This window comes from Patiria miniata, unplaced genomic scaffold, assembly GCF_015706575.1.
Source record: "Patiria miniata isolate m_02_andy unplaced genomic scaffold, ASM1570657v1 HiC_scaffold_23, whole genome shotgun sequence".
NCBI lineage: Eukaryota > Metazoa > Echinodermata > Asteroidea > Valvatida > Asterinidae > Patiria > Patiria miniata.
In genome coordinates this window covers 2527443-2551432 of record NW_024037062.1, presented here as the reverse complement: position 1 = coordinate 2551432, position 23990 = coordinate 2527443, and the positions used below count along the sequence as shown (strand labels likewise).

At 38.6% G+C, this 23990-nt stretch overlaps 2 protein-coding genes across 8 annotated transcripts; one reads left to right on the top strand and one right to left on the bottom strand.

The window, feature by feature from the left end:
• Window positions 1–1598: 1598 nt before the first annotated feature.
• LOC119731201 (E3 ubiquitin-protein ligase RNF181-like) lies at window positions 1599–12268 on the bottom strand. 7 transcript variants are annotated; one of them, XM_038204279.1, is made up of 6 exons: window positions 12199–12268; window positions 11732–11844; window positions 10769–10813; window positions 10506–10597; window positions 8182–8366; window positions 1599–3491 (listed from the first exon to the last, which is right to left on the bottom strand). In XM_038204279.1, exons 2-6 carry the CDS (start codon window positions 11812–11814, stop codon window positions 3432–3434), a joined length of 465 nt encoding a protein of 154 aa, XP_038060207.1. In that variant the 5' UTR covers window positions 11815–11844; window positions 12199–12268; the 3' UTR covers window positions 1599–3431. The 7 variants fall into 7 exon arrangements, with proteins under 7 accessions (XP_038060207.1, XP_038060203.1, XP_038060202.1 ...); XM_038204275.1 differs by lacking the exon at window positions 12199–12268 and adding an exon at window positions 12035–12155; XM_038204274.1 differs by lacking the exon at window positions 12199–12268 and adding an exon at window positions 11950–12144.
• On the top strand, window positions 12246–22057 carry LOC119731202 (biogenesis of lysosome-related organelles complex 1 subunit 2-like). Its single transcript, XM_038204280.1, has 5 exons — window positions 12246–12415; window positions 17019–17141; window positions 19013–19132; window positions 19507–19611; window positions 21595–22057. The coding sequence occupies exons 1-5, from the start codon at window positions 12343–12345 to the stop codon at window positions 21624–21626; spliced, it is 453 nt and encodes a 150-aa protein (XP_038060208.1). The 5' UTR covers window positions 12246–12342; the 3' UTR covers window positions 21627–22057.
• The last annotated feature ends 1933 nt before the right edge of the window (window positions 22058–23990 follow it).

Genomic DNA, 23990 nt, shown 5'->3' with positions numbered 1-23990 from the left:
CCTGGAAGTATTGGTTTGATATTAAAAAGAATTTTAAAATTATTTGTGTTCAAATAAAAGCATGGCGAAAACAAACTCAACCGATTTCAAGGAAAGTCGATGATGCGGTACATCAGATGCAAACTCGAGTCACACTTTGAGCGCGCTGTTTGAATAGGTACATACTTGCACGTGAATTTCAAAAGAGACTCGGAATAAAGTTGAAACGAAGAACAAAAATATTGTGGACTTAAGGTGAACTCTACGTGGATCGAAAAGAATAGGAAACACAGAAAGTAAAGGCAACGATATCTTCACATCATGAACATGATAAACCATTTCCACATTAGAAAAAAATGCGTATGATTGATTTTCTTTGAAATTGGTTGAGTTTGTTTTTTTGACATGCCTTTATTGAACACAATACAGTTAAGATTCCAAGCTTTTAAATTATATAAATAATGATGGCAGTACGTGTTTCCGCGGCGACGCTAGAGCCTCGCGAAATAAAGTGTTGCGGGTATTTTGGGACGCGCTGCAGTGCAGCAAAGGCGCCACGGCGGTAGAGGTCGCTATTCACAAGATGAATCGAATCCAGTCTTCGGAACTTTGGCAGCGCTACCCAGGAAATCCCAAGCGTGCACTAGCTTGAATACAGCGCGTCGGGAATGTGACTGACTGTATAATTAGGGGAATAAAGATCAACTCCGGTGTAGTTGAAATTATCGTTAGCAAAAAGGTAATCCAAAACTCCTTGTACACAAACTTGGTTTTTTTTCCAAATCACAATTTCCTTCTGTTTTAATAATTTACCATAGTCTTATCTCTTGAAAATACACTATTCATAATGATCTGTAAAAAGTTCACAAACTCCATATTTGAAACATTTGTCGTAAATCACCCCACATTCGTGTTTAACAAGTTATTCACCACAGTTAAAAATACACAATTTCAAATTGAAATGCATAAATAATGTAGGCTTTCCCGGCTTTTTAAAAACAATTTTGTTTTCATTCAAATTCACCAACTCTAACATTCAATCGCGTCCGAGAAAACTTTCAAACGCTTTTAACAAAACCAATTTAGTCTTTTACAATACAATTCAATTTCAAAGTTCGGTCACCCTCTTTAGTCACCGGGTCGAGAATATTCGTCACTACGGATCAAATTCATCTAAGCTGTTGCCGAATGGCAGCGGTCAGAGCCGATCCAATTCGTCTCGTTTAAATCAATTAGACGAATTTGATTTCTAAATAACAAGGTTATCCGGGACGAAAACGTGTGCTCATTGTTTGAATTGGCTTGAACTGAATTTGAAATGTCTGACAAAAGACGAAATTAAACACTGGAATTACACTAAATCGATATTGATGAACGAAGTTAAACATTAGAAACGGTGAATTCGAATGATAAACGTTTGAAAATAGCCAGGGAAAACCTATCATACAAGCCGGACATTACTCCATCTGCACCACATATTAATTTACTACATCTCTACGATCTGCACTGATACTATACAGGAAAAAAATAGAAATCTTAAAATCAGCCACTCACTATCCACTGAGTTATATATTAGAATAATAAAATGCAATTTTAATAAAGAATAAAGAATTTGTGGGTTTTTTATGACCCACCATAATGTGGAGCAGCAAAAAATTCTACCAACAGTCAAAATTTAAATTGCCTAGAAATAATTCCGAACACGAAAACCCAGACTTTGCTTTTCGTGACTTTCTAGGAATGTATTGACCCTAAAGCCCAGAAAAGACACACCCATCAAAGGCTCTTCCTTATTGAAGCAGGGCAAGGGGGCCTATTGGGGCCCTGTGCATCTTAGAGACGTGCAGTCATCACAGAGTATCCAGGATGTTGTAATGCCAGCATCCTGGCAGAGGAAAGATGTATTAATGCGACCCCCTCGATGCCCTCAGGATATACACCGGATAAGCAGGGTCAGAGCTTGGCACTTCTTCTACTTTTTCATGCATATGTATGCTTTTCTTGCTTTTTGATGGTGACACATTACGGATATGACTGGGGTTGGGGAGAGTAAGGGGGCGGGGGCGGGGGGGGGGGTTGTGGTGCGCTACATAGAGCCTGAAAGTTGACCCTAGTGGCGCGCTTCTGGATCCCTCGAATAGGAAAATTAGCATGTAAAAGTCAGACTTTTTAAAAATCAGTTTTGGTACATTGATTTCTCAAGAAAATCACCCTTGGAAAAGGCCTTTGTGAAATTGTTACAAGCATCTCAAATTATGGAAACTGAAAACTGGCATGACGTGAGAGAGAAATATCGTGCCGAAAATTGACCTCTTGCCTCCAAAAATGTAAAATACATGTGGACTCGTGGAACTCGGCGCACTTGTACAAAGATGAAAATTGAAGAAATATTTTTGTGGCGGTCATTGGGTAAAAACTGAAACTTAAATAGGAGACTAAAATGTCTTTTGGGACACACCATTTTGTTGAAAGGACACATTATCATTCATCTAAAAAACTGTTGATTAGAACTGTATTCAAGCAAGCCCGACTAAACAATTCATCGGATGTACCATGTAGGTAGGTTAAACTTCGCGTTGTTATCATTTTCGTTCTCAAGCAAGTACAACTATGTGAAAACAAGCGTGATCGAACAAGGAGACCTAGGTACGAAAATCCGGATGTGAAAGTAAAATGACTTTTACCCATTTTCAACTGATTTCTTATCACCCATTGTGGAATACCAAAATAAAATTCCACATGAATGTTTCGTGGGGAGTTGGGGCGATTACGGTTAGAAAACATTGTCAAATATTATAGCAAGAGAAAAAATGACCCTGTTTAAAATGCCCAAAGAAGGGTCGCCAAGGGGTCCGGAAGCTCAAAGACAAAATGGCGCATTTTCAGGATCTATTACCCGTAATGAGATTCAAAAGTACACTATTTGCTTCTGTGTTATCAATGACCAACTGTCAGAAAAACACTTATAAATCAGTGAGATGAGTGAACTACAGTATAACCTAAAGCAGAACCCATGCCATACCCTTTTAATAATATATTTTATGCCTTATTCTTCAACAAACGAGGGCGCTGTTACAATGCCATTTTGGGGGTATAAACAGACGTTTATCCACTGTAACTGGCATTTACATGTTGTTACAAATCAAAAATTACACTTTTACAAATTTCATTTTCAGATTTAAGTGAAGGTACTAAACTGCTGTAATGAACAAGATTTCACGAGCAGTTGTACCCCGAGAATGGCATTGATACACAATTCCTCATTTGTTAAAGAAAACATGGCCAAATTGCCAAGTAAAATCGGGTAAAAAGTCAACAAAGCCTGTAGTAACAATACAAAGATCCCAAATACTCCAGTTTAGGTCTGGGATGGTGTGTCAAGATGCATGTTGTCATGAATGTTCAATTCTAGTTTTACTTTGTTGAATATTAATGAACTAGTGGGGCTGTCATCATGTGTACATGGAGCTGTGAAGGGATTCTCTCTCAAAATCTCGCTGTTTGGTTCTCGCCTGTAAGATAACCACAAGGAAGCAAGTGAATACCATAGACCAACAACTGCGCTTTTCTTAATTGTCTTCTAGCAACATATTTCTTCAGGTTTGTAAGCTTTAAATGGAAGATACAACATTTGCAAACATTACAAAACGAAATGATCAAATTATCACGAAATACCTTACTGGATTGTAAGGGAATGACAGTCTAAAGCATCCTGTAAAATAGTGACTCCTGGTGTGCTGACATTTTCAAGAAAAATTATATATTTCCAATGCTGGTAGGCCGAGTAGCATTGGAGAAAACTGTTTCTTTTTTCCTTCAAAAACTGCTCCTAATTTTTCCTAATTAGTTATTCCACATTTTCTTTGCAATTGATTACACACATGTGAAGGGGTACAATCCTTCTAGACTGATTCTCTGACCTTACAAGTCCCCAAAGTCTGTAAATTGCTCCAATCTTAAGTGGGGTCAGGGAACCAGGCTACAAGAACTTGATTGGTTTTCCTGGTTTTGCCAGCATCTACAAGCCCAAAACATGAAACATGTCAGTTTAACAATATCTGCTATAACATACTGTTCCTCCGAATTTATTTATTTTTGAAAATTGCAGCAAAAGCAAATGTTGTACATTCCTTTTAAGTGCACTGGAGGAATCCTTGATTTCATTACAAAAAAATACAGCAAGTTAAGCTTGTGTAATCCCCCTGGCACAGCGGCAGTATATATACGGTAAGTTAGAAAGCATACTTTTCAGCATACTTAACCAAATCAACAATGACCTCATTTGACCCCTAGATGACCTTTGATCTCAAATGTCTCAAGTCATCTGAAGTCCCCCTACCAAAGATTGGGTTTGAACCAAGTTTGGTTGAGAGTGAAGTTTGACTTTTCATATGACAGCACTAAACAGTTAGGGGCCATTCAGAATTTGCAATGTTTTAAAATTTCGATCTTTTTTCCAAATTGTGGGTGGGTGGGTCAAGCTAAATAATTGAAAATCGAGATTCACTTTCCATGGAAAAAAGAAAAAAAAGAAAAAGAAAGAAAGGTAGATCTTTTGACTTGTCTGAACTACGCGCAAGCGTTCCGATATCGCGATGCGTGTTTCTTTTCCAACTTCGTCCCCTGTATGTACTGTCAGTGGCGTAGCCAGGATTTTTTCAGTGGGGGGGGGGGGGGGGGGGGGGGGGGGGGGGGGGGGGGGGGGGGGCTGGAACATTTCATGGGGGCGTCATGTAGATCAATGATAATTTTGTCGGAAACTCAAAATCTCAGTGGGGGAGGCGACTGGGGGGGCTGTCGCCCCCCACCCCTTTTGTTCGGCTTTTGTTCGTCATAAATATTGCCAACTTGTATGCCTATTGCTCATCGAGGGTAGTTTCCTTAACTTTTTTGGCTGTTATTTTGAACCACATCACGCCAGCCCATGAGTAAACAGACCTCTCTATGGCCAGGCTATCATGGCTGAACATACACGGATTTCCGGAACACTGTAAAGGAAACGAAATATTCCCCATGAACTTGTGATTGCCAATTATTTTATTTCCTCAATCAAATTTGTGGTTGGCTTTTCAGAGCCAGCATTAGTCCACGATCAATTAGGGCCTAAAAAGCGATATTAAATGCTCCGTTTTGTTCCACTGAATCTTAGGTCAGGTAGACTCCGGTAATACAATGTATTACAATTTACATCACGTGACTAAAATGGGAGGAATTCCTCCTTTTTCCGAAACTGTCCGAAGTTTGCCGAATTCATTTCGTCGACAATCGGATAGTGTCAGAGTATTTCCGAGTATAATATATGTTTTATTAACTGCTAATTGCTTATTAAAAACTTCAAAAAAAAAATAGTTGATAATTAATATCCTTGCTTTTATTTAGAAAAATTGAAATTCAACGACGATTTTGCACTCGGATCGTATACGAGGGGCGAACTTTTTGCTGCGTCATGCACTAGTTTGAATTTGACGACCGTTACTGGCATTTTCCAAAACGCGGCGTGGTCTCAATTCGGCTCCGCCTGCTAACAGTGCTGTTTGGGTGTCCAACTTTGAAGATTCCAGGTTAAAATTAGTCAATGTTTTTTTACAGAAGTATTAAACTGTATGATATATGAAGCAAATGATTTATTTTTTAAAAAATCGGAACATTACAAGCTTTATGTGATAAAGCGAATTCGGAAGCGAAGTCGAGCTTTGAAAAAGGGCCGTCAATGTCGTCATGTTTATTTTTAGCCACGGAGGCTGCCTGACCTACAATTTAGACGTGTAGACGTCGGGGGAAATTGTCAGGTCGGGGAACCAGACTACGTTTTGCGCAATTCGGCGCGTTCAATCTTTTTAAAAAAAAATTTTTAATTTGCGTCAGATTTGGCATTTAAACAGTAAATGTCGAAAACAGCAACTTCAATGCAGTCAAGTATTGTGAGTTTACGTGAAAAGTGTTTTTCCGTTTTTGCATGAGACAAATCTGTGTCTTTAATGCTGTATCAATGTCGGATTCAGATTATTCATTTCTTCAAAGGCAAAGTGTGTTAGCATAGATTTTTATTATACCCCAAATTCTAGGTATCTAAGTAATTCGTTTGCTCTTTTTTGGAATAAAGATGATAATTTTTTTGATATGTGGTTGCGAGAACCATTATTTTGTTTGGCGCCAAATGCATGATTTATTAGGAGTTCAAGTGCGCAGTGGCGCCATATACTTGGCGTTCGCTGATTGGACGAAAGGCATGAGCTCAGCGCGTGATACCAACGTGATACAAGCAATAGTAGACAAAAACCACGCCATAAATAAACTGGGGAAAAAATGTTTGCGCAACTTGGCACAAAAAGGACCTTTGTTTTGTTGGAATGCTAACTGCCTGAGAATTTCCAGATGTGAGAAATTCCGAGGCTGAGAAAATTCTAGAAAGATATGGATTGCGGAACACATCCGGGGGGAAAACTGGCATTTTTTAAGCTTTCGCAACAGGTTGACGTGGACAGAAATTGGATATTTTTTGCTGCCAGTAAAACTGAACCGAAGGCTGAGTCATTGTAGCCAAAATCAATATATCGTCAACGAAATAATGACCTTCCATATGGATACTAAACTATACATCTGAACCATTTTTGTTTTAAAGAGCATTAGACTGAAAAAAAAAGAGATACCTCTATCCAGATTCATGCAGTGTTATAGGGGATACAACATGACAATTTTTTTTTACCATTTTTGTGTTTTTGTTTTTGGTAAACATTTACTATTATGGCCTCGAAATTAAAATGGTATTTCTATTAAGGGAGCCATACTAATGGTATAACAAATACGATATTCATGTATTTTGTTTTGAAGATAAGGGCTTCGAATCGTGAATGTTGAAATGTATTTCTTATGGTTGAAATAATTAATGTTCAGGTTAATGTATAAACGAATGAATATCGAAATTTCTTGATAATATTTTATTATATCATATATTTTGTGTTGTAATTTAATTCGGATTCAGTGACTATTTTCAAATGGTTTAAACATCTCCAATTATTCTTAAGTTATTTCAAATTATTTAAAGTCTTATAAAATATTTTACTTTAAGTTTATGGGTAATGGGTTTTAGAATTCAACGTGTTAGCATGTACACGTTCAATAATTTATTTGGTCCAAATTATGAAATGCCGAACATTTCGTTATGAACTCGTCTACACAAAACTGGTGTATTGTACGTCCTTCAATTCTTACAGACAGGGGGGGGGGGGGGCAGATCGTAGATATTGGCAAAGACTCTGCTGGCGAAGACAGAGAGACCTACGACCCACGTCTGTGACGTAACGTCCTTCAGAGATTGTGCGCAATCACGGCATTTTGCGTGAAAATCGCGAGTGCCGAAAAATTACGCGCCGTGTCTTTTTCGGCACGTGCACCAGAAAAGGTCAGGTGTGTGTGAATTCAACCGGGAGGCACCATTCTGTATACAAGACAAAAATACCGTCTAGAAAACCCAAGTAGAGAGATATTACCAAGTGTTCAAAAAAAACGTGCAGCACAAACTATATGAACTGGAAAAGTTGTTCAACTTACCATAGCTCGGTTGTGGTTTTTTTTATTGAAAGGAAGAAATTAATATGAATTTGTTTTGAGTTTCAAGATCGAAGGAAGAACGAATTTGAGCGAATTTGTTTCTCAGCTACCTCACGTGACAGGCAAAACCTCGTATGTCACATGTCATCCACCTCATCCAGATAAGACAAAACCACGGTCATCTTTGTGGCTTCCAAAACTGCAACCTGTCATTCCCAACAGCATATCAGCTGGCAAAACACAAGAAAACTGAAGGTCACCAGTGCAAAAGAGGAAGACCGACAACTTCACGCCGTCATTGAACTAGACACACATGTACATGGTGTTCAAGTACATGTACATGCAAGTGCATGTACATGTACATGTTCAGTTTTTTATTCATCGAAATTAGGGGTGGGTGGGTGGGTCAAAATAATTTGGAAAAAAAGTCGAAATTTTAAAACATTGAAAATTCTGAATGGCCCCTTAACCTAACCAAAATGTAATACTCGGAAACATGCTTACATGGACGGACACACAAAAAACAGAAGGAATACACTTATCACAATATGCCCCTTTGTGGCTGAAAAGCCAGCGGATAAAAATAACAATAACGATGATAAATTTGTATTATCAAGTAAATGTCAACCGAATCTGTTATAAAGAACCCACCTTTTCTCTTTGGAACTCCTCATAATCCTCATCGTCCGTTGGCAACTCATGACGACAGACAGGGCAAGTGTTTGTCTGAGCCAGCCAAGGCAAGATACACCGGGGATGAAAGTCATGTTTACAGGGAAGCACTTTGCACTGTTCTCCTGCATTGTAGTCCACTAGACAAATGGGACATCTTGAATCTGGAGAGAAAAAGGGAGAAATGGCTCTTCAGGTTAATTTCCTTGAACTGTAACTTGAATTTGAATACTTGATTATAAATATATTAGAGAAGAACTTGTATGGTGGTCTACAATGATAATTAAGTGGTAATAAGGCGAATTAAAAAAAAAAACATGTTTAGCGTCCCCGCCCGCTTCCTTTTTAGAGGCCGCTTCCTTTTTAGAGGCCGCCTCCTTTTTTTTTTTTTTTTTTTTTTTTTTTTAAAGACAAAAAATGATAATTTTAACGCAGAAGAGATGTTCGGTTCTGCATAGTTACATCATTTTGGTCTCATTTTCTGTTGCATCTTGCCCATAAGAAGCCAATATGTCATTTCCTGAGTCCAAGTGGCGGCCATTTTGAAAAAAGCTGGTAACCATCTTGAAAAATAGCCCGGCCGCGTTGTCTTGAAAAATGTGTCGGGCGGCCATTTTGAAAAGAAAAAAAGAAAAAAAAAAGGGCCTCCTCCTTCCTTTTTGTCAGAGGCAGGACGCTAAACATGTTTTTTTTTTATCTTGCCTAATCTATTGTACAGGAAAATATCATGGTTTAAAGGGAAAATACATTTGCAAACATCAAAAAATAAAACTACCAAATCATTTTGAAATACCTTGTTGGACTGTTAGTGAATGACTGTGTAAATTATCCTGTAAAATCATGGCACCTGGTAAACTATCATTTTCAAGAAAAGTGGTATTTTTGTATCAATTTCCAACGCTGATCGGCCGATCAGCATTGGAAAAAACTGGCTTTTTTTCAAATACTGGCCCCAGTTGACCATCGCACTTGTTTGCAATCGATTACAAACCTATGAACGGGTACGAGCCAGCTAGACTGGTTCCCTGACCTTACAATTCCCCAATGTATGTAAACTGCTCTGTTTCTTCTTATATGGAGTCAGGGAAATATTTCCAACCCCCCAATTCCTTCCATTTCTGAAAATTACAGCAAAAGCAAATGATGTATATTCCCTTTAAAGGTAACATAAATTAGCTTTTGCTGTAAGATTAAAAATGGGATGGATTTGAGGGTTAGTGATGTATAGCAACTATTGTTACATTGACCTGTTTAAAGTTTTGTTTTCAAAGATGCTGGAAAAACCAAGAACTGTGTAGTCTAGTTCTCTGACCCTACTTCAGACGAAATACAGCAGTGTTTATACGTTAGAGAATTGTCAGGCCAGGAAACCAGACTAGCCATGCTAGCTGGCTTGCACCTGCTTACCCATGTGTAACTGATAGCACTAACTAAATTTGATCAATTGGGGGCAGTATTTGAAAAAATAGTCAGTTTTTTTTCAATGATGGTTGGCCGACCATCATTGGAAATTTATACAAACATTCCATTTGTCTTGCAAATAACAGCACACCAGGTGCCATGATTTAACAGGATGCTTAAGACTATTATTCACTTACAGTCAAGTAAGGTATTTCATGATAATTCGGTAGTTTTTGTTTTTTGATGTTTGGAAATGTTGAATATTACCTATCTTATTTACCTATGGAAAATCTTTCCTTGTTGGCCCAAACTTTCATCAGTTTAAAGGGAATGTACATCATTGGCTTTTGCTTTAATTTTCAGACATGAACTATTTGAGGGGTTAGTATAATAGATCAAATTATTGTTGCACTGACATGTTTGACGTTTTGTGTTCGGAAATGCTGTAAAAGCCAAGAAAAACAAAAATTTTAAGTAGTCTGGTTCCCTGACTCCACTGAAAATTAAATGGATCAATTTATAGATGCCGGAAAATTGTACGGTAAAGGAACCAGTCTAGCTGGCCTGCACCCATTCATGAACATGCAACCAATAAGAAACAAATTTGGACTGAAGAAAAAATGGTAAATTTGGAGCAGCAGCAGTTAAAAAAATAGTTTGGTTTTCCAACGGTGGTTGGCCGACCACCGTTGGAAATGTATACAAAAATACCATTTACTTGAAAATGACTTCACACCAGGTGCCATAATTTTACAGGATGCTTTAAAATGTCATTTACCAACATCCTGTAAGGTATTTCGTAAAAACTTGGTAGTTTTATTTTTCGATGCTTGCAAATGTTGTAATTTCCCTTTAAACTATTTAGAATTGAACAATCTGTCAGTAAGCAAACCATCACCAACCTTCATCTTCACTGATCATCTTATCTGGTAACTTAGCAACCACTTCCTTGGAGGCAGGAGGACCTTTCCTCTCCCCACCAAAATAGTCGAGTCTGTGATAGAAAAATAAATACATAACATAAATATGAAAAAAAAATACATAAATTAATGCAGGACCCCAATTTCAAATAAATTACACTAAAAAAACAGGTCTTACTGATGCAGAGATTACCAACAAACTACTTTGTTTGCAAATAAACATACATGCACTCATTTGGGCTTACCCATCAAAACTTGCCAAGAAAGATCTGACATCGTTCCTCAACAATCTGAATAGAAATGAAAAAAAAATCACCCCTTAGTACATGTACTACAAATGTAGTTGATGAGTGTCTGCAATGCCGTTAAATTCGGCTTGAATTATGGCGATCGTGTAGTTACAGGCCCAATTCCCTATAACAGAACAAAATTTAATTTCAATTAGTTATAATATAAGTTTATAAATATTGGAAAGATTCCCATATCTTTCTGGAAATCACTTGTCACCCTGTGCACAAACCCTATGTGGGATGGGACTGGTCTGAAAATGTGTGTTTTCTCAGTAAAACTTCAAAATTTGTCCCTGCTAATTTTGACTTTTTAGGACATATTAATTATTATCACTTTCTGATGTTATTGAAAATTACTGATGGCCAGATTTGGGAATCTTTCCTAAAACGCAGTGGCTATCGTTTACGGCAGCCGTTATGCATTTCCCATTTTCTATCGTTTAAATACGGTAGTACTGCAACTTTTATAAAAACATGGGAAGAAAATATAAAATTAGAACTGTAATAGAAGGAAAAAAGTGAATTTGAACGTTATGAAATTCGGACTTTATTTCCCTTTTATAAAATACCCCAAAGCCTCAGGTTAGAAAGGAAAAAAAATTCGAGTGCAAAACTGAGATGCGAACCCGCAACCTCGCGGTGCAAAATCCTACCCTCTATCGACTGTGCTGTCGCACTGCTCGCTAAAACGTGGGGAAACAAATAATTATATACCTGCGTGCGTATCAAAAAAGTATCGTAGAGGGCGCTAAACAACGGCTGCCGTAACGATAGCCACTTCGATATAAAAATAGCAGTGAAAATAAAATATAATCTCACATAGCCCCACTAGTGTGGCCGTCGGTATGCTGCGCAGAGGTTCAGCGCAGAGGTTCAGCGCAGCATACCGACGGCCACACTAGTGGGGCTAAATCTCACCTTGCCCATCGTAAGAGAGTATTTGCATCTGGGCCTGATCCATCTGTCTCTTCACAATCGTGTTCATCAAAATATGAAGCCATGGCCTTTTTCAATCGTGTCAATTTAAAGGCCTACAATAAAAAAATGCGCAAACTCTATTTCAAGAATGAAGAAAAGTCAACACTCTAATTAAATAATGTTGTTAAATACTTAAAAGAACATGAAAACAGGCCTACGTTAAGTTATATGTTATAGGTTTATCTCAGATATCTTCATATTAACGAGAGCCTTAGAAATCAAACACTTTGTTGTGGTCTTTACTGTAGAAAAGGTACAAAATCACAAAACAGCAGAATCATTCATCATTTTATGTACAAAAACTACAAAATCATGTTTGATCGGGTCCCGAAATGTCATGGAACTATTTATCTGGTTCGGATGGCAAGAGAAGTCTGGGTGTCAAACTGTATTCAACCTTAGCTTACCAGCTATCCACTATTGAGGGCGCTCTTCGTAATTATCCCAGGATCGGAAAAGCACTCGGCGACCGCACAGTGGGGCACAGTGACACTAGACTGAAACTTCATGTTGATTTTTAAGCTTTGTAGTCTTATTTAGACCGACTTAACATGGAGAAGACTAAAAGTAACAACAGTACTGATTCAGAAACTTCTAGTGATGCGGAAAAAAAGCTGAAGAGAGGTGAAATATAACTTGTTTTCGAAGTGTTACCAGTTTATTAACCAGTGTGACATGAGTGACGCGTGATTAGAAAATGTGTGAGGGCGCTGTTCATTTGGTGACCCAATTTACTGAATGCCAGCGGGTTTGCGCGGCACCCGCTAGATGGGTGGAGTTGACTGTTTTGTATCATTTTATACGGTAAAATCTCAATAAGTCACACTCTAAATCATAACTCAAAACGGAAAAAATTCCGTACTTGGATGTCACTTTTTTCAATTAATTTTCTAGCGCCAAAAGTTACATCTTTTATGGTTATTTCCTCCACTTTCCCTCCTCTACTCTCACCCTCTCCTTTCCTTAATTTCTATTTATTAATCAGTCAGTTACTTCATCGGGGTTCGAACCTCTGACGCTTGCTTGATATACGAGACTCTTAACCGCTAGGCCGCGCACGATCGCTGTTGCAATAATTAATCTTTGGACGTATTTGAAGTATCCATTGAAATAAACTAAATATTCATGAGAAAATAAATATTCATAGTGACGTATTGCACTATCATTGGCAGGCTCATGCGACGTCATGGTTGTTGATGTCACGTGTATAACGTGCCGCTGTCTTTCAGCCACTACAATCAGTTTTGACCGACTGCTTCAACTTAGTTCTGCACGACGTATGCATCCAAAATGTGCTCTAAAAAAACATTTTGAGTAAATTTTTTTCACCTTAACACAGCTTCCTGGATTTCTCTTGGTCCAAGTAGCTCTACTGAGTGGAGCGTTGAATTACGGGTACCCCTCCATACCAACGCTCCACCGATTCGCCATACTTTGGTGACACCGTCACAGTAGCATAGTCACAAACCCACGCGAGGACAAAAAGACCCCAAAAAACCGGTAAAGAGATTACAAATGAGAGAGACAGTTATCCTGGATTGATCTATACATTCTTGACATTCCATGAGACCCTTATATTGTTCCCAAACAGCGAACATTTTGGAAAAAAACAAACAGCAAAATAGTCTAAAAACTTACAGTTCAATGTGTTTGCATGGAGGCTCAGTTCTTGAATTAGCTTGTCAATGAGGGCGTCTGATGTGACGTCACCGTCGTTGCTCGATCGCGAAGAAAAACAAGTCGCGCTTTATCAACGACTGTTTCGTGTAATAATACGTGCTCCGATCCACGCCGCGCCGTACGACAGTATGGGCTTTGAACACACCCAAGGAGCACGTATTATTACACGAAACAGTCGTTGATAAAGCGCGACTTGTTTTTCTTCGCGATCGAGCAATGACGGTGACGTCACATCAGACGCCCTCATTGACAAGCTAATTCAAGAACTGAGCCTCCATGCAAACACATTGAACTGTAAGTTTTCAGACTATTTTGCTGTTTTTTTCCAAAATGTTCGCTGTTTGGGAACAATATAAGGGGTCTCATGGAATGTCAAGAATGTATAGATCAATCCAGGATAACTGTCTCGCTCATTTGTAATCTCTTTACGGTTTTTTGGGGTCTTTTTGTCCTCACGTGGGTTTGTGACTATGCTACTGTGACGGTGCTTCCAAAGTATGGCAAATCGGTGGAGCGTTGGTATGGAGGGGTACCCGTAATTCAACGCTCCACTCAGTAGAGTAGAGCTAGGTTCAAAGGACAAGGTGAGGTGACAATTAATATGTTTGGCAGCAGATAAATTGACGTCCGAGTATGGAACTTTTCCCCTCAAAACAACTCTTTAAGTCAAATAAAGAATCCATTGCCAACTGCGCATGAGCCCATCAGATTCAACGATTTAGTTACGGGGATAAACAGTTCATAAAATCATAGAGGGGAGGCCTACCAACGAAATCAAAGAAAAGTTCTTGTTTTGAAGAAAATGCAAAATGTTGATTGTCAACGGCATCATGGTTTAAGATGTTTTTTTATATGCTCCAATTTTTTGTGCAAACAAAAGTTTCCATCTTCTTTTTTACTAGCTAAAAAATTGCAAAATGCAGATTTGGTTACCACGTCACCCATTGATTTGTGTGCATTCAGCTGCTTTGTTTATCTCTCGCGAAAGTGGTCGTCAAGCAGATCCCATGCATGCGTGATTGGAATACTGAATTGGCTTATAGGAAATTGTGATTAAAATTGTGATCATTTTAATTCGACATTCATACTGTTCTATTTAAAATTCAAATATAATTTTTGAATTCATGATTGCCATCTACGTCTGCCATAAAAGCAAATGTAGACAATATAACTAGAATAATAGTCTCCCTAGCATTGACTGTTGTTACAGCAGCCGTGCGAAACGCCATTGTCAACGGCTATTGTAACGGCATCGTCTGGTTCCCTGACTGAATACTGTAATGTCAGGGTCTTTGGCTGTTTGAACCAGACTACATTGTCATTCAACTGAATGGTTCTCAGAATTTCTTTCCCTTTTTAAAACAATTCCTCCAAAGCCATGACTTACAAAGAAGAAAATGAAATCTACTTAAGTAAAAAGGACGATTTGATAAAAAAAAGTAGCAGCACAGCAGCGGATTTGAACCCTGATCCCCAGCAGAGTAGTCGAACACATAACCGATCGAGCTACCGAAGGGTTCTGGTTTGATGGATAGTTGTAAATGTGATAGTGATTTTGCCGTAACGATAGCCACTGCGTTAATTGAAATACAAATTTTGTCTTCGGTTGGTCATACTCAAATTTTGTCTTTGGTTGGTCGTACTCCTCCGACCACCAAGACAAAATTTTTAAAAAGGGGTTCAAGCAGCGCCCCACTTACTGGGTCTCGACTTTTTCATTTTCTTTTTCTCAATTTCTGATTCACTACTCATGGCATATCTGTTGTCTGGAGGATTTGTTAAAGGGAAAATACAACATTTGCAAACATCAACAAATAAAACTACCAAATCATTTTGAAATACCTTGCTGGACTGTTAGTGAATGACAGTGTAAAGCATCCTGTAAATTCGTGGCACCTGGTATACTGTCATTTTCAAGAAAAGTGGTATTTTTGTATCAATTTCCAACGCTGATCGGCCGATCAGCGTTGGAAACAACTGGCTTTTTTTTCTCAAATACTGGCCCCAATTGACCATCGCACTTGTTTGCAATCGATTACAAACCTATGAACGGGTGCGAGCCAGCTAGACTGGTTCCCTGACCTTACAATTCCCCAATGTAGGTAAACTGCTCTGTTTCTTCTTATATGGAGTCAGGGAACCAGACTACAGGAAAATGATCGTTTTTCTTGGTTTTTATAGCATTTTCGAACCCAAAACCTCAAAAAAGTCAGTGTAACTATATTTGCTATATATTTCTAACCCCCCAATTCCATCCATTTCTGAAAATTACAGCAAAAGCAAATGATGTACATTCCCTTTAAAGGGAAATAAGTCTGATTCCCATCTCGTGAATATAAAGTTACAATGGCTATGTAAGTGCGGAACCAGAAGAACATTCGTCATGATAACAATTTTTATAAAACCACTCACTGCACATAATCAGTGCTGCGCTGGTAAAAGAGTAAAAGCGTAAAAATAGTTGGGGATCGTTCAGGTCAAATATACATGTACAATGCCAACATTTGTTTCCGTAGAACATGTAGAACATGCAACATGTGCATGGCCTTGGTCTGATTACACCTAACATGGCCGTATACATGGAGGTATTAATGATTGGTTTCAGGGCTCAACTTGCCAAGTTCAACCTGTCATCTCTGAAAGTTGCTGGAATTGACGTCCCTGTCAAAGCTAACCCAGTCAGGAATCTTGGGGTCATGTTTGACTCGGGGATGACTATGTCTGCTCAGGTGTCCAGTATCATCAAAGCTGCAAATTTCCACCTAATCAGCATCAGTAGGGCCCGTAAACTGCTGACTGTGGAGGCCACCAAGTTAGCAGTACACACTGCACGACTGGACTACTGTAACAGCCTCTTGATTGCTATCAGTCAGAAACTGAAAAAGAGACTTGACAATGTTCAGCGATCTGCTGCCAGAGTAATTTCAAACAAACAAAAGTTTGACTCCATCACTTCTGAACTTATCAAATTACACTGGCTTCCAAGCACACAAAGAATCAACTACAAGGTCATCATTCTTATGTTTAAAGCGTACTGGAAACAAGCTCCCGCTTACATTACGGACATGCTCCAAATTAGTTCTCAACAGAGACGACTTCGATCATCAACCTCCTGTTCACTACACTTTGTTGAGCCTAGAACCCATTGTGTCTCTTTTGCTGATAGATCATTTTCTGTATACGGCCCCAGAATCTGGAACAAACTTCTAGAATACATTAGAGATACCACATCACTGCATACATTCAAGACACTCCTGAAAGCTCACCTGTTTCAGGAGGTGTACCATCAATAATTTTTCTTCTTTTTGGTGCCCCATCAGCGCCTTAGAGAAAACCTTTTGATTTTGGCGCTTTATAAATTTCTTTTGATTGATTGATTGATTGATAGATACACTGCTGTATGTCGTTGCATAGTCTAGACATTCGATCTACAGCATTGATGGTTTATGAGCACCTGAATGTTAAGTAATTACATATGAGGCGTCTGTGAGTCGCCACTCGCACAGGATCTAAAACCCCTTCTGTGATTTCCTTATTTGCCCTTCAGTGGAAAGTTCTGAAGTAGGAGTCGAGACAGGAACAGAAGCCACGGAGCCAGACCATGGCATTGCTGAGTTGACACGAGACATGTTCACCAAGATGACAGCGTATATCAGGGGAGATCTCGCAGGTACGTAGAGGCAGACTTCTTGCCTGACAAACTAGCTTTGTTATGCCCCAACTAGACCATCGACCCAACTACAGGGTGAGTACAAAAAAAACGAAACCCAAATGTCGGGACTATTGTTTTAGTGTAGCTCTGGCTATAGCACTGTCAAAATCTAGGATATGAAAGCCTAATTCATAAGCTTTCTCTTAGTACAAGAATCATTCAAATCACTCATGTACTTTTTAAGTTACAGAATTTTAAACACAACCCCCGTTTTAAAGTTCTGTCCACGGATCGCAAAAAAGTGTGCGTTCTTTCAGCAAAATGAATCCAATTCACACACATCCCTATGTGATTTGTTTTTGTTTTGCTGAAAGAACGCTTACTTTTTTGCGATCCGTTGACAGAACTTTAAAGCGGTGATAGTGTTTAAAATTCCGTAACCTGAAAATTACAAGAGCGATTTGAATGATTCTTGTACTAAAAGAAAGCTTATGAATTGGGCTTTCGTATCCTAGATTTTGAAAGTGCTACATCCAGAACTTCACTAAAACAATGGTCCAGACATTTGGGTTTTTTTTTTTTACTCACCCTGTATAGTTGGGACGTACAGTCCTCACTTCAGTTGGAACCATCCCAACTACATTGTTCCAATTAGTTGGGAAGATGTCTGCACTAGTAAGCAGGAGGTCATGGGTTCGAGTCCCACCTGAGTAAGCTTTTTCTCACAGCCCGTGGAATACACTGAGTATTTGGTATTGATGAATGTTCGTTGGTGAGGGACAAAACTCAATGTTGAATTTACATCTCTTTTGTGTTTTTGGTCGTGTATTGTTCACCTTTTTCAAATGATTAACAATAGCATTGTTAAAGTTGGTGTCAAGTGACTTGTAAACATTATTAATAAATACCTTGGAGAGTTGATGGTTTCTGATTGGTCGAGACTCGATCACGTGGCCGGGCATTAACCCTTACCCTACTTGACCCTCCAATGCATGCCAATTGTGCCTCAAGAAAATCTCCTATGTTTTTTGCATGGCCCTCCAATATCTGCCATGTCATTTCAAGGGTAACTGGACAGGCACTCCAATACATGCCACAGAGAACAATGAGAGTCCTCTGATAACAAAGTGAGTGCCCCCAGCTGGTCAGTATCAGGCACCCTCCAGGGCCTCCAACTCCTGCCAATTGGAGCCTTCACTGTTAAGACTTGTTATCTGCCAAATAACTGCAGCTGGAGGGCATTGGCATAACCAACTGACATGCAGTAAACTACCCTCAGAGAGTAAGGGTTAACGGTGATAATGGACCGGCTTCAAAGATCAAGCGAATAAATGGCCCCTGAACCAGCATTGATCCAGCCCTGTTCAGCCCCATGCAACAGTCCTGCGGTAGCTTGTAACAATTGAGCACTGCACATGCGCTCAACCCCCATCACGTGAGACTGACGCGCGCGTACGCACCACAGTTGCTAGGGATGCGTGTGTGCGCGCGCGTAAGGAAGTTTTGAAACGACATCGTACAGCAGTGCAGTATATACTGAGGATGTTTACGACGAAAGCGTAGATCTACGATTTATTTTCTTTGAACACTTCACCCACCGACATATTTACCTTTCCTAAACCAAGCATCTTTGTAATTCCGGACACAAGGAATGTGTAAACGAGATTTCAGCTTCCTCCATCAGGTAAAGATATGAAAACATTGTTGAAATTTGTTTCGCTACGGCAGCAGTTTCTGTTGAGTTATCGCCGAAGAAAGTCACAAAATTGGAGCACCTTGCCTCGGTCCATTAACAGCGGTCACCCCCACACCCGGTCATTATCACGCAGTATAGACCGGCTCCTCACACTGTTATTCCCTTAGTATTATTTTTTTATTATTATCAATAGCAACTGCAGAGGACTACAAACTTCTGGAAGACATGAACAGGCTAACATCTAAGAAGTATGAGGACATGAAACAAATGGCTACATGTATTGCCCAGGATATGAAGACCTTGGATGAGAAATGTAAGGACATGTACATGAACATGTAATAAAACCTTAGTGTTTACTATCCCTTACTGTATGTGTTGTTTGCCAGTTTGCACTAGCGTTTTATACTGGTACTTTTCATTAATGAAGCTTTTCTCTAACCAAACCAGTCTGTCTTCCTTATGTTTGTTCAAAAAAGTCCAGCACCAGATTTCATTGAACAAAAAAATGTGAGTTCCCCAAAACCAAATCTTGGGTGCGCCACGTCAGTCACTGAGTCAGTCACTGAGTCACACAAAAGATTATAGCCTGGCCCCTCTGGTACCAGCAAACGAGAGTTTGACATTTTTATGTAGAAATTGGATTCTGTGGAATTATTGACCACTATTGTATAAATTATCCTCTTACAGATAAGAACTTGGAACCTTACTTGGCTCAGGTGGATCAAATTGAAGAAAGCGTCCTCAGTCTTGAGCAGGCTGCACTCAGATTGGATGCATATGCCAGAAGACTAGGTAAAGTCTATGGTCTGAATAATGTTCTGAATTACAACAACATTGCAGGCAGTATTTTGATTCAATGTAAATTGGAGGAGACTAGGTAAAGTCTATGGTTAGAAGTTCATTCTCCAGGAAAATCTGTCCGTCTTTTTGTGTACAGCTAGAACAGTCACCAAGTTTTATGATTAAAGTCTAGCTTGGTGAGGATTATTCATAACTATTTTTCGTCATTTAAAACACAAAGCTACATCATTCCAAAAGATTAATCAATTTAGATCAGACGTTATTTCAAGGTTTAAAAAATGCATGACATCTGAGTTGAGGTATGTGCTGAACATACATAAGGGATTTTGCCTTGAAGCTAATGTATACAAAATTGCAAACTTTAAGTGAATGCCAGTCTAGATCATCCTATAAAATCATGGCATCTGGTGTGATGTCATTTTCAAGAAAATTGATATCTTTGTATGTATTTCCAACGCTGGTCGGCCATTTTATCTTAAATGGAATGTACATCATTGGCTTTTGCTGTAATTTTCAGAAATGAACTATTTGAGGGGTTAGTATAATAGATCAAATATTGTTTAACGGACATGTTTGAAGTTATGTGTTCGAAAATGCTTGAAAACCAAGAAAAACAAAACTGTTTAAGTAGTCTGGTTCCCTGACTCCACTAAAGATAAAATATATCAACTTATAGATGTTGGAAAATTGTAACGTAAGGGAACCAGTCTAGCTAGCCTGCACTCGTTCATGAACATGTAACCAATAGCAAACAAAATTTGGACTGAAAAAAAATTTGTTACTTTGGAGCAGTAGTTGAAAAATAGTTAGGTTTTTCCAACGGTGGTGGGCCGACCACCGTTGGAAATGTATACAAAAATACCATTTTCTTGAAACTGACTTGACACCAGGTGCCATAATTTTACAGGATGCTTTAGACTGTCATTTACCAACATCCTAGTAAGGTATTTCGTTAAAACTTGGTAGTTTTATTTTTCGATGTTTGCAAATGTATATTCCCCATAAGTGGGGTCAGGAAAACAGACAACAGAAACATCATTGATTTTTTTAGGTTTTTCCAGCATCTACGAACACAAAACTTCAAACAAGTCAGTATAACAATATTTGCTATAAAATACTGACACCCATATCCATCCATTTCTGAAAATCACAGCAACAGCAAATATTCTCTTTAACCTTTGATGGGGGGGGGGGGGGGAACGCTACAGTACATGTAAGCATAATGTGATACCCAATGGGTAATAGGGGATGTGCAAAATCATATTAAATTTGGATGATTCAGGACTGTTAGGGCAACTGTAACACAGAAAGTTGTAATTAATCCCCATTGTTACAAGTGTGCAGGTAGAATATACACTATAACTCAGACCCATGGCTTGATGAAGAAGCGTATTTGGTTTGAAACATTGCTATAAGCAGTGGCAGTAATTTCATTATCAACATTGAGGGAGGGGGATGGGGAACCACCAGCTTGGAAAATTTGAAAGGGGGTTGGGGGAGGGCGGATAATTGACCCACTTAATACTCTAGGGGGCGCTGTTTGACCTGAATGTACTTCAGTACACATTCTTCTGAGTAAGTACTGTTGAATTTACGTAAAATGGGTGCTGGAAGAGAAGCCTTATAGAGCCATTAAACTGGGGGAGAAAAATTATGAACACTGGTTAATTTTCTAGAAATTATGCACTGGGAATATCATTCTGTGTGTGTGGGGAGGGGGGATTGCCATTGGTGTCCCCACCAATACTCTTGGGGGAACATCCCCCCCCCCCACTCTCCCCCCCCCCCCCCACTCTCTCCCCCCCACTCTCCCCCCCCCCCCCCCCCCAACCCCAAAATTTGTGTAGCTACAATAAAGAACTCAAGCTCTCCAACGATGTCCTGGTTGGATGTTACTCTCACCATGAAATAAACTCCATATTATATGAGCCACAGTGTTTTAAATAAGTAATTCAATGTCTTTTTCCTTCCCAGAAGCTAAATTCAAACACCTAGAGAAGAGGTGAGATGAACAGGAAGAGCTTTGCCAGGGATATCTACTACATTGTCCATGGGCAGGAACACCACACGTCAACCTTGCCTACTCGTCAGACCTAAAAACAACTCTTACCAATTCCTGATAAAAATCATATACCTAGGAATATAATTCCTTTTACAAATTGTTCTGATATTTTGTTTCAAAAAATTGGACTTATCTTGTGGACAATAAAAGAATATTGAAGAAAATATTGTACTATATTGTAGGAACTGCTGTATTGAACAAATGTAAACCTGCAGATCCCATCCAAATGAATTTATGTACATAATTCGATTGCAGCTAGAACAGTTACAGGTATTTGCCCAATTTGTAATTATTCGTGCAGAAAAGATAGAGCTACTTGTTCAGTATCTCCCGTATTGGGCCAAGTAAAAAAATAAAGAAGTTTACCGTACCTGCCTGCTTCCTTTTTTGTAAATCAATAATTTGCGATATATTTAGATTTTTATGTTCTTCCAGCAAACTTGTAGCTATGTATGCAAGTTCAGATTTTTTTTTACTGTTTTAAGGCATTATATTTCATTTGGAGACGAAAGTATCAGTAAAGAGTCAAGAAAATGGAAGAATCCATCTTGGAATTTCAGCTATCTTGAAAGAAAAAAAAAGAGAATTTATTGTTTTAGGCCCGGATGAGAAACTATATATTCTTTTACTTGGCCTTGCTACAAACAGCTACAAGTGAATAATATATCACACAGTTGAACAATGGAGATAACTGGGAATGCACTTATAATAGGCATGGTTCTTCCAGACTGAAGTTAGGGAGATGTCTGAAATTGATAGTGAGTCAGTCGATCAGCCTCAGTCAGTCAATCAGTCAGGTAGAAAGAAGACCATGGACTACCTGTTTTTGGGAATGCGGATTCAGATTTATTTCTAGCCCCGGCCAGCTGGGTAAATTTGAATTTTATCGTTATTAAAGGAAACATGCAGTAGGATGTTCATGATTTAAATACATTTAAAGGGAATATACAACATTTGCAAACATCGAAAAATAAAACTACCAAGTTTTTACGAAATACCTTACTAGGATGTTGGTAAATGACAGTCTAAAGCATCCTGTAAAATAATGGCACCTGGTGTGAAGTCATTTTTAAGAAAATGGTATTTTTGTATACATTTCCAACGGTGGTCGGCCGACCACCGTTGGGAAAAACCTATCTTTTTTTTCAACTACTGCTCCAACTTTACACTTTCTTTGGTCCAAATTTTGTTTGCTATTGGTTACATGTTCATGAACGGGTGCAGGCCAGCTAGACTGGTTCCCTTACCTTACAATTTTCCGGCATCTATAAATTGATCCATTTTATCTTTAGTGGAGTCAAGGAACCAGACTACTTGAACATTTTTGTTTTTCTTGGTTTTTCCAGCATTTTCGAACACAAAACTTCAAACATGTCAGTGTAACAATATTTGATCTATTATACTAACCCCTCAAATAGTTCATTTCTGAAAATTACAGCAAAAGCCAATGATGTACATTCCCTTTAAAACATTTTTCTTGCCATGTAACAGTTGTAACTATGACTTTCCACCTCCTTTGTAGCAGTAAAAGGGAGAAATTTCAACATTGGAGTTTTTATGCTAATGAATGTCCATATTCATGAGCCAAAGCGTGAGAGCTTTGTGTACAAATTTATATCAAACTTTTCCTCATTTTCTTGGAGTTCGTTCAACTTTTTACTTGTTTGTCATGTTAAACAGCTTGCTTGGATAATAGTAGTGGCCACTATTTCTTCAAACCTTTCCTGTGGGTAATTTTGGAAGGACTAGTTTTTGTGCTGTTCACATGCACTTTTGACAAGGATTACCTTGTGTGACAAAAGCAAAATAGCGCCCTCTTACATGTATTCATGAAAGGATTTGCTAATAATTGAAAAATCACCACTTTCTTGTCACTTCCAGTGATCTTGTATGTATTGTTGCAAACACTTAGTAATCTGCATGCAAACAAGATGAGCTGAATTTCCACTGCATGTTTCCTTTATTTGTCCATCCAGGCCCACCAGATGATTTGATAAAAAAAAGTTTAATTGAGCAAGCTTGAACACCATCGACCAGTGGGTACTTGGCAATTTTTGTACAAGTTACATTAACTTACAAACTAATACATGTAAATTAGTTGTTTGAATTGTAAATAAATCAGGACAAATGTTATGAATAAACAAATAATGATGTAAAAGAATATGCACTCATTTTTCGAAGTGTTTTTTATTCCAACATCTTAATAAAAATATAAGCGCCTTGAGGAATCACATAAGCTATCTGCAACTGTTGTCATTGTGACATGCGCATTTAAAAATGGCGTGAATAGTTTGTGTCCATCCTCTGT

Excerpts from the sequence above, each read along its gene's own strand:
- LOC119731201 (XM_038204272.1), bottom strand. The coding sequence starts at position 12,072 with ATGATTCTGCTGTTTTGTGATTTTGTACCTTTTCTACAG. Across the intron at positions 11,839-12,033 it reads ATTTTGTACCTTTTCTACAG|AAATTGACACGATTGAAAAA; the intron begins TAAAGACCACAA and ends TTGTAGGCCTTT. Across the intron at positions 10,598-10,768 it reads TTCTTGGCAAGTTTTGATGG|ACTCGACTATTTTGGTGGGG; the intron begins GTAAGCCCAAAT and ends TTTCTATCACAG.
- LOC119731202 (XM_038204280.1), top strand. The coding sequence starts at position 12,343 with ATGGAGAAGACTAAAAGTAACAACAGTACTGATTCAGAAACTTCTAGT. Across the intron at positions 19,133-19,506 it reads GAAGACCTTGGATGAGAAAT|ATAAGAACTTGGAACCTTAC; the intron begins GTAAGGACATGT and ends ATCCTCTTACAG. Across the intron at positions 19,612-21,594 it reads TGCATATGCCAGAAGACTAG|AAGCTAAATTCAAACACCTA; the intron begins GTAAAGTCTATG and ends TTTCCTTCCCAG.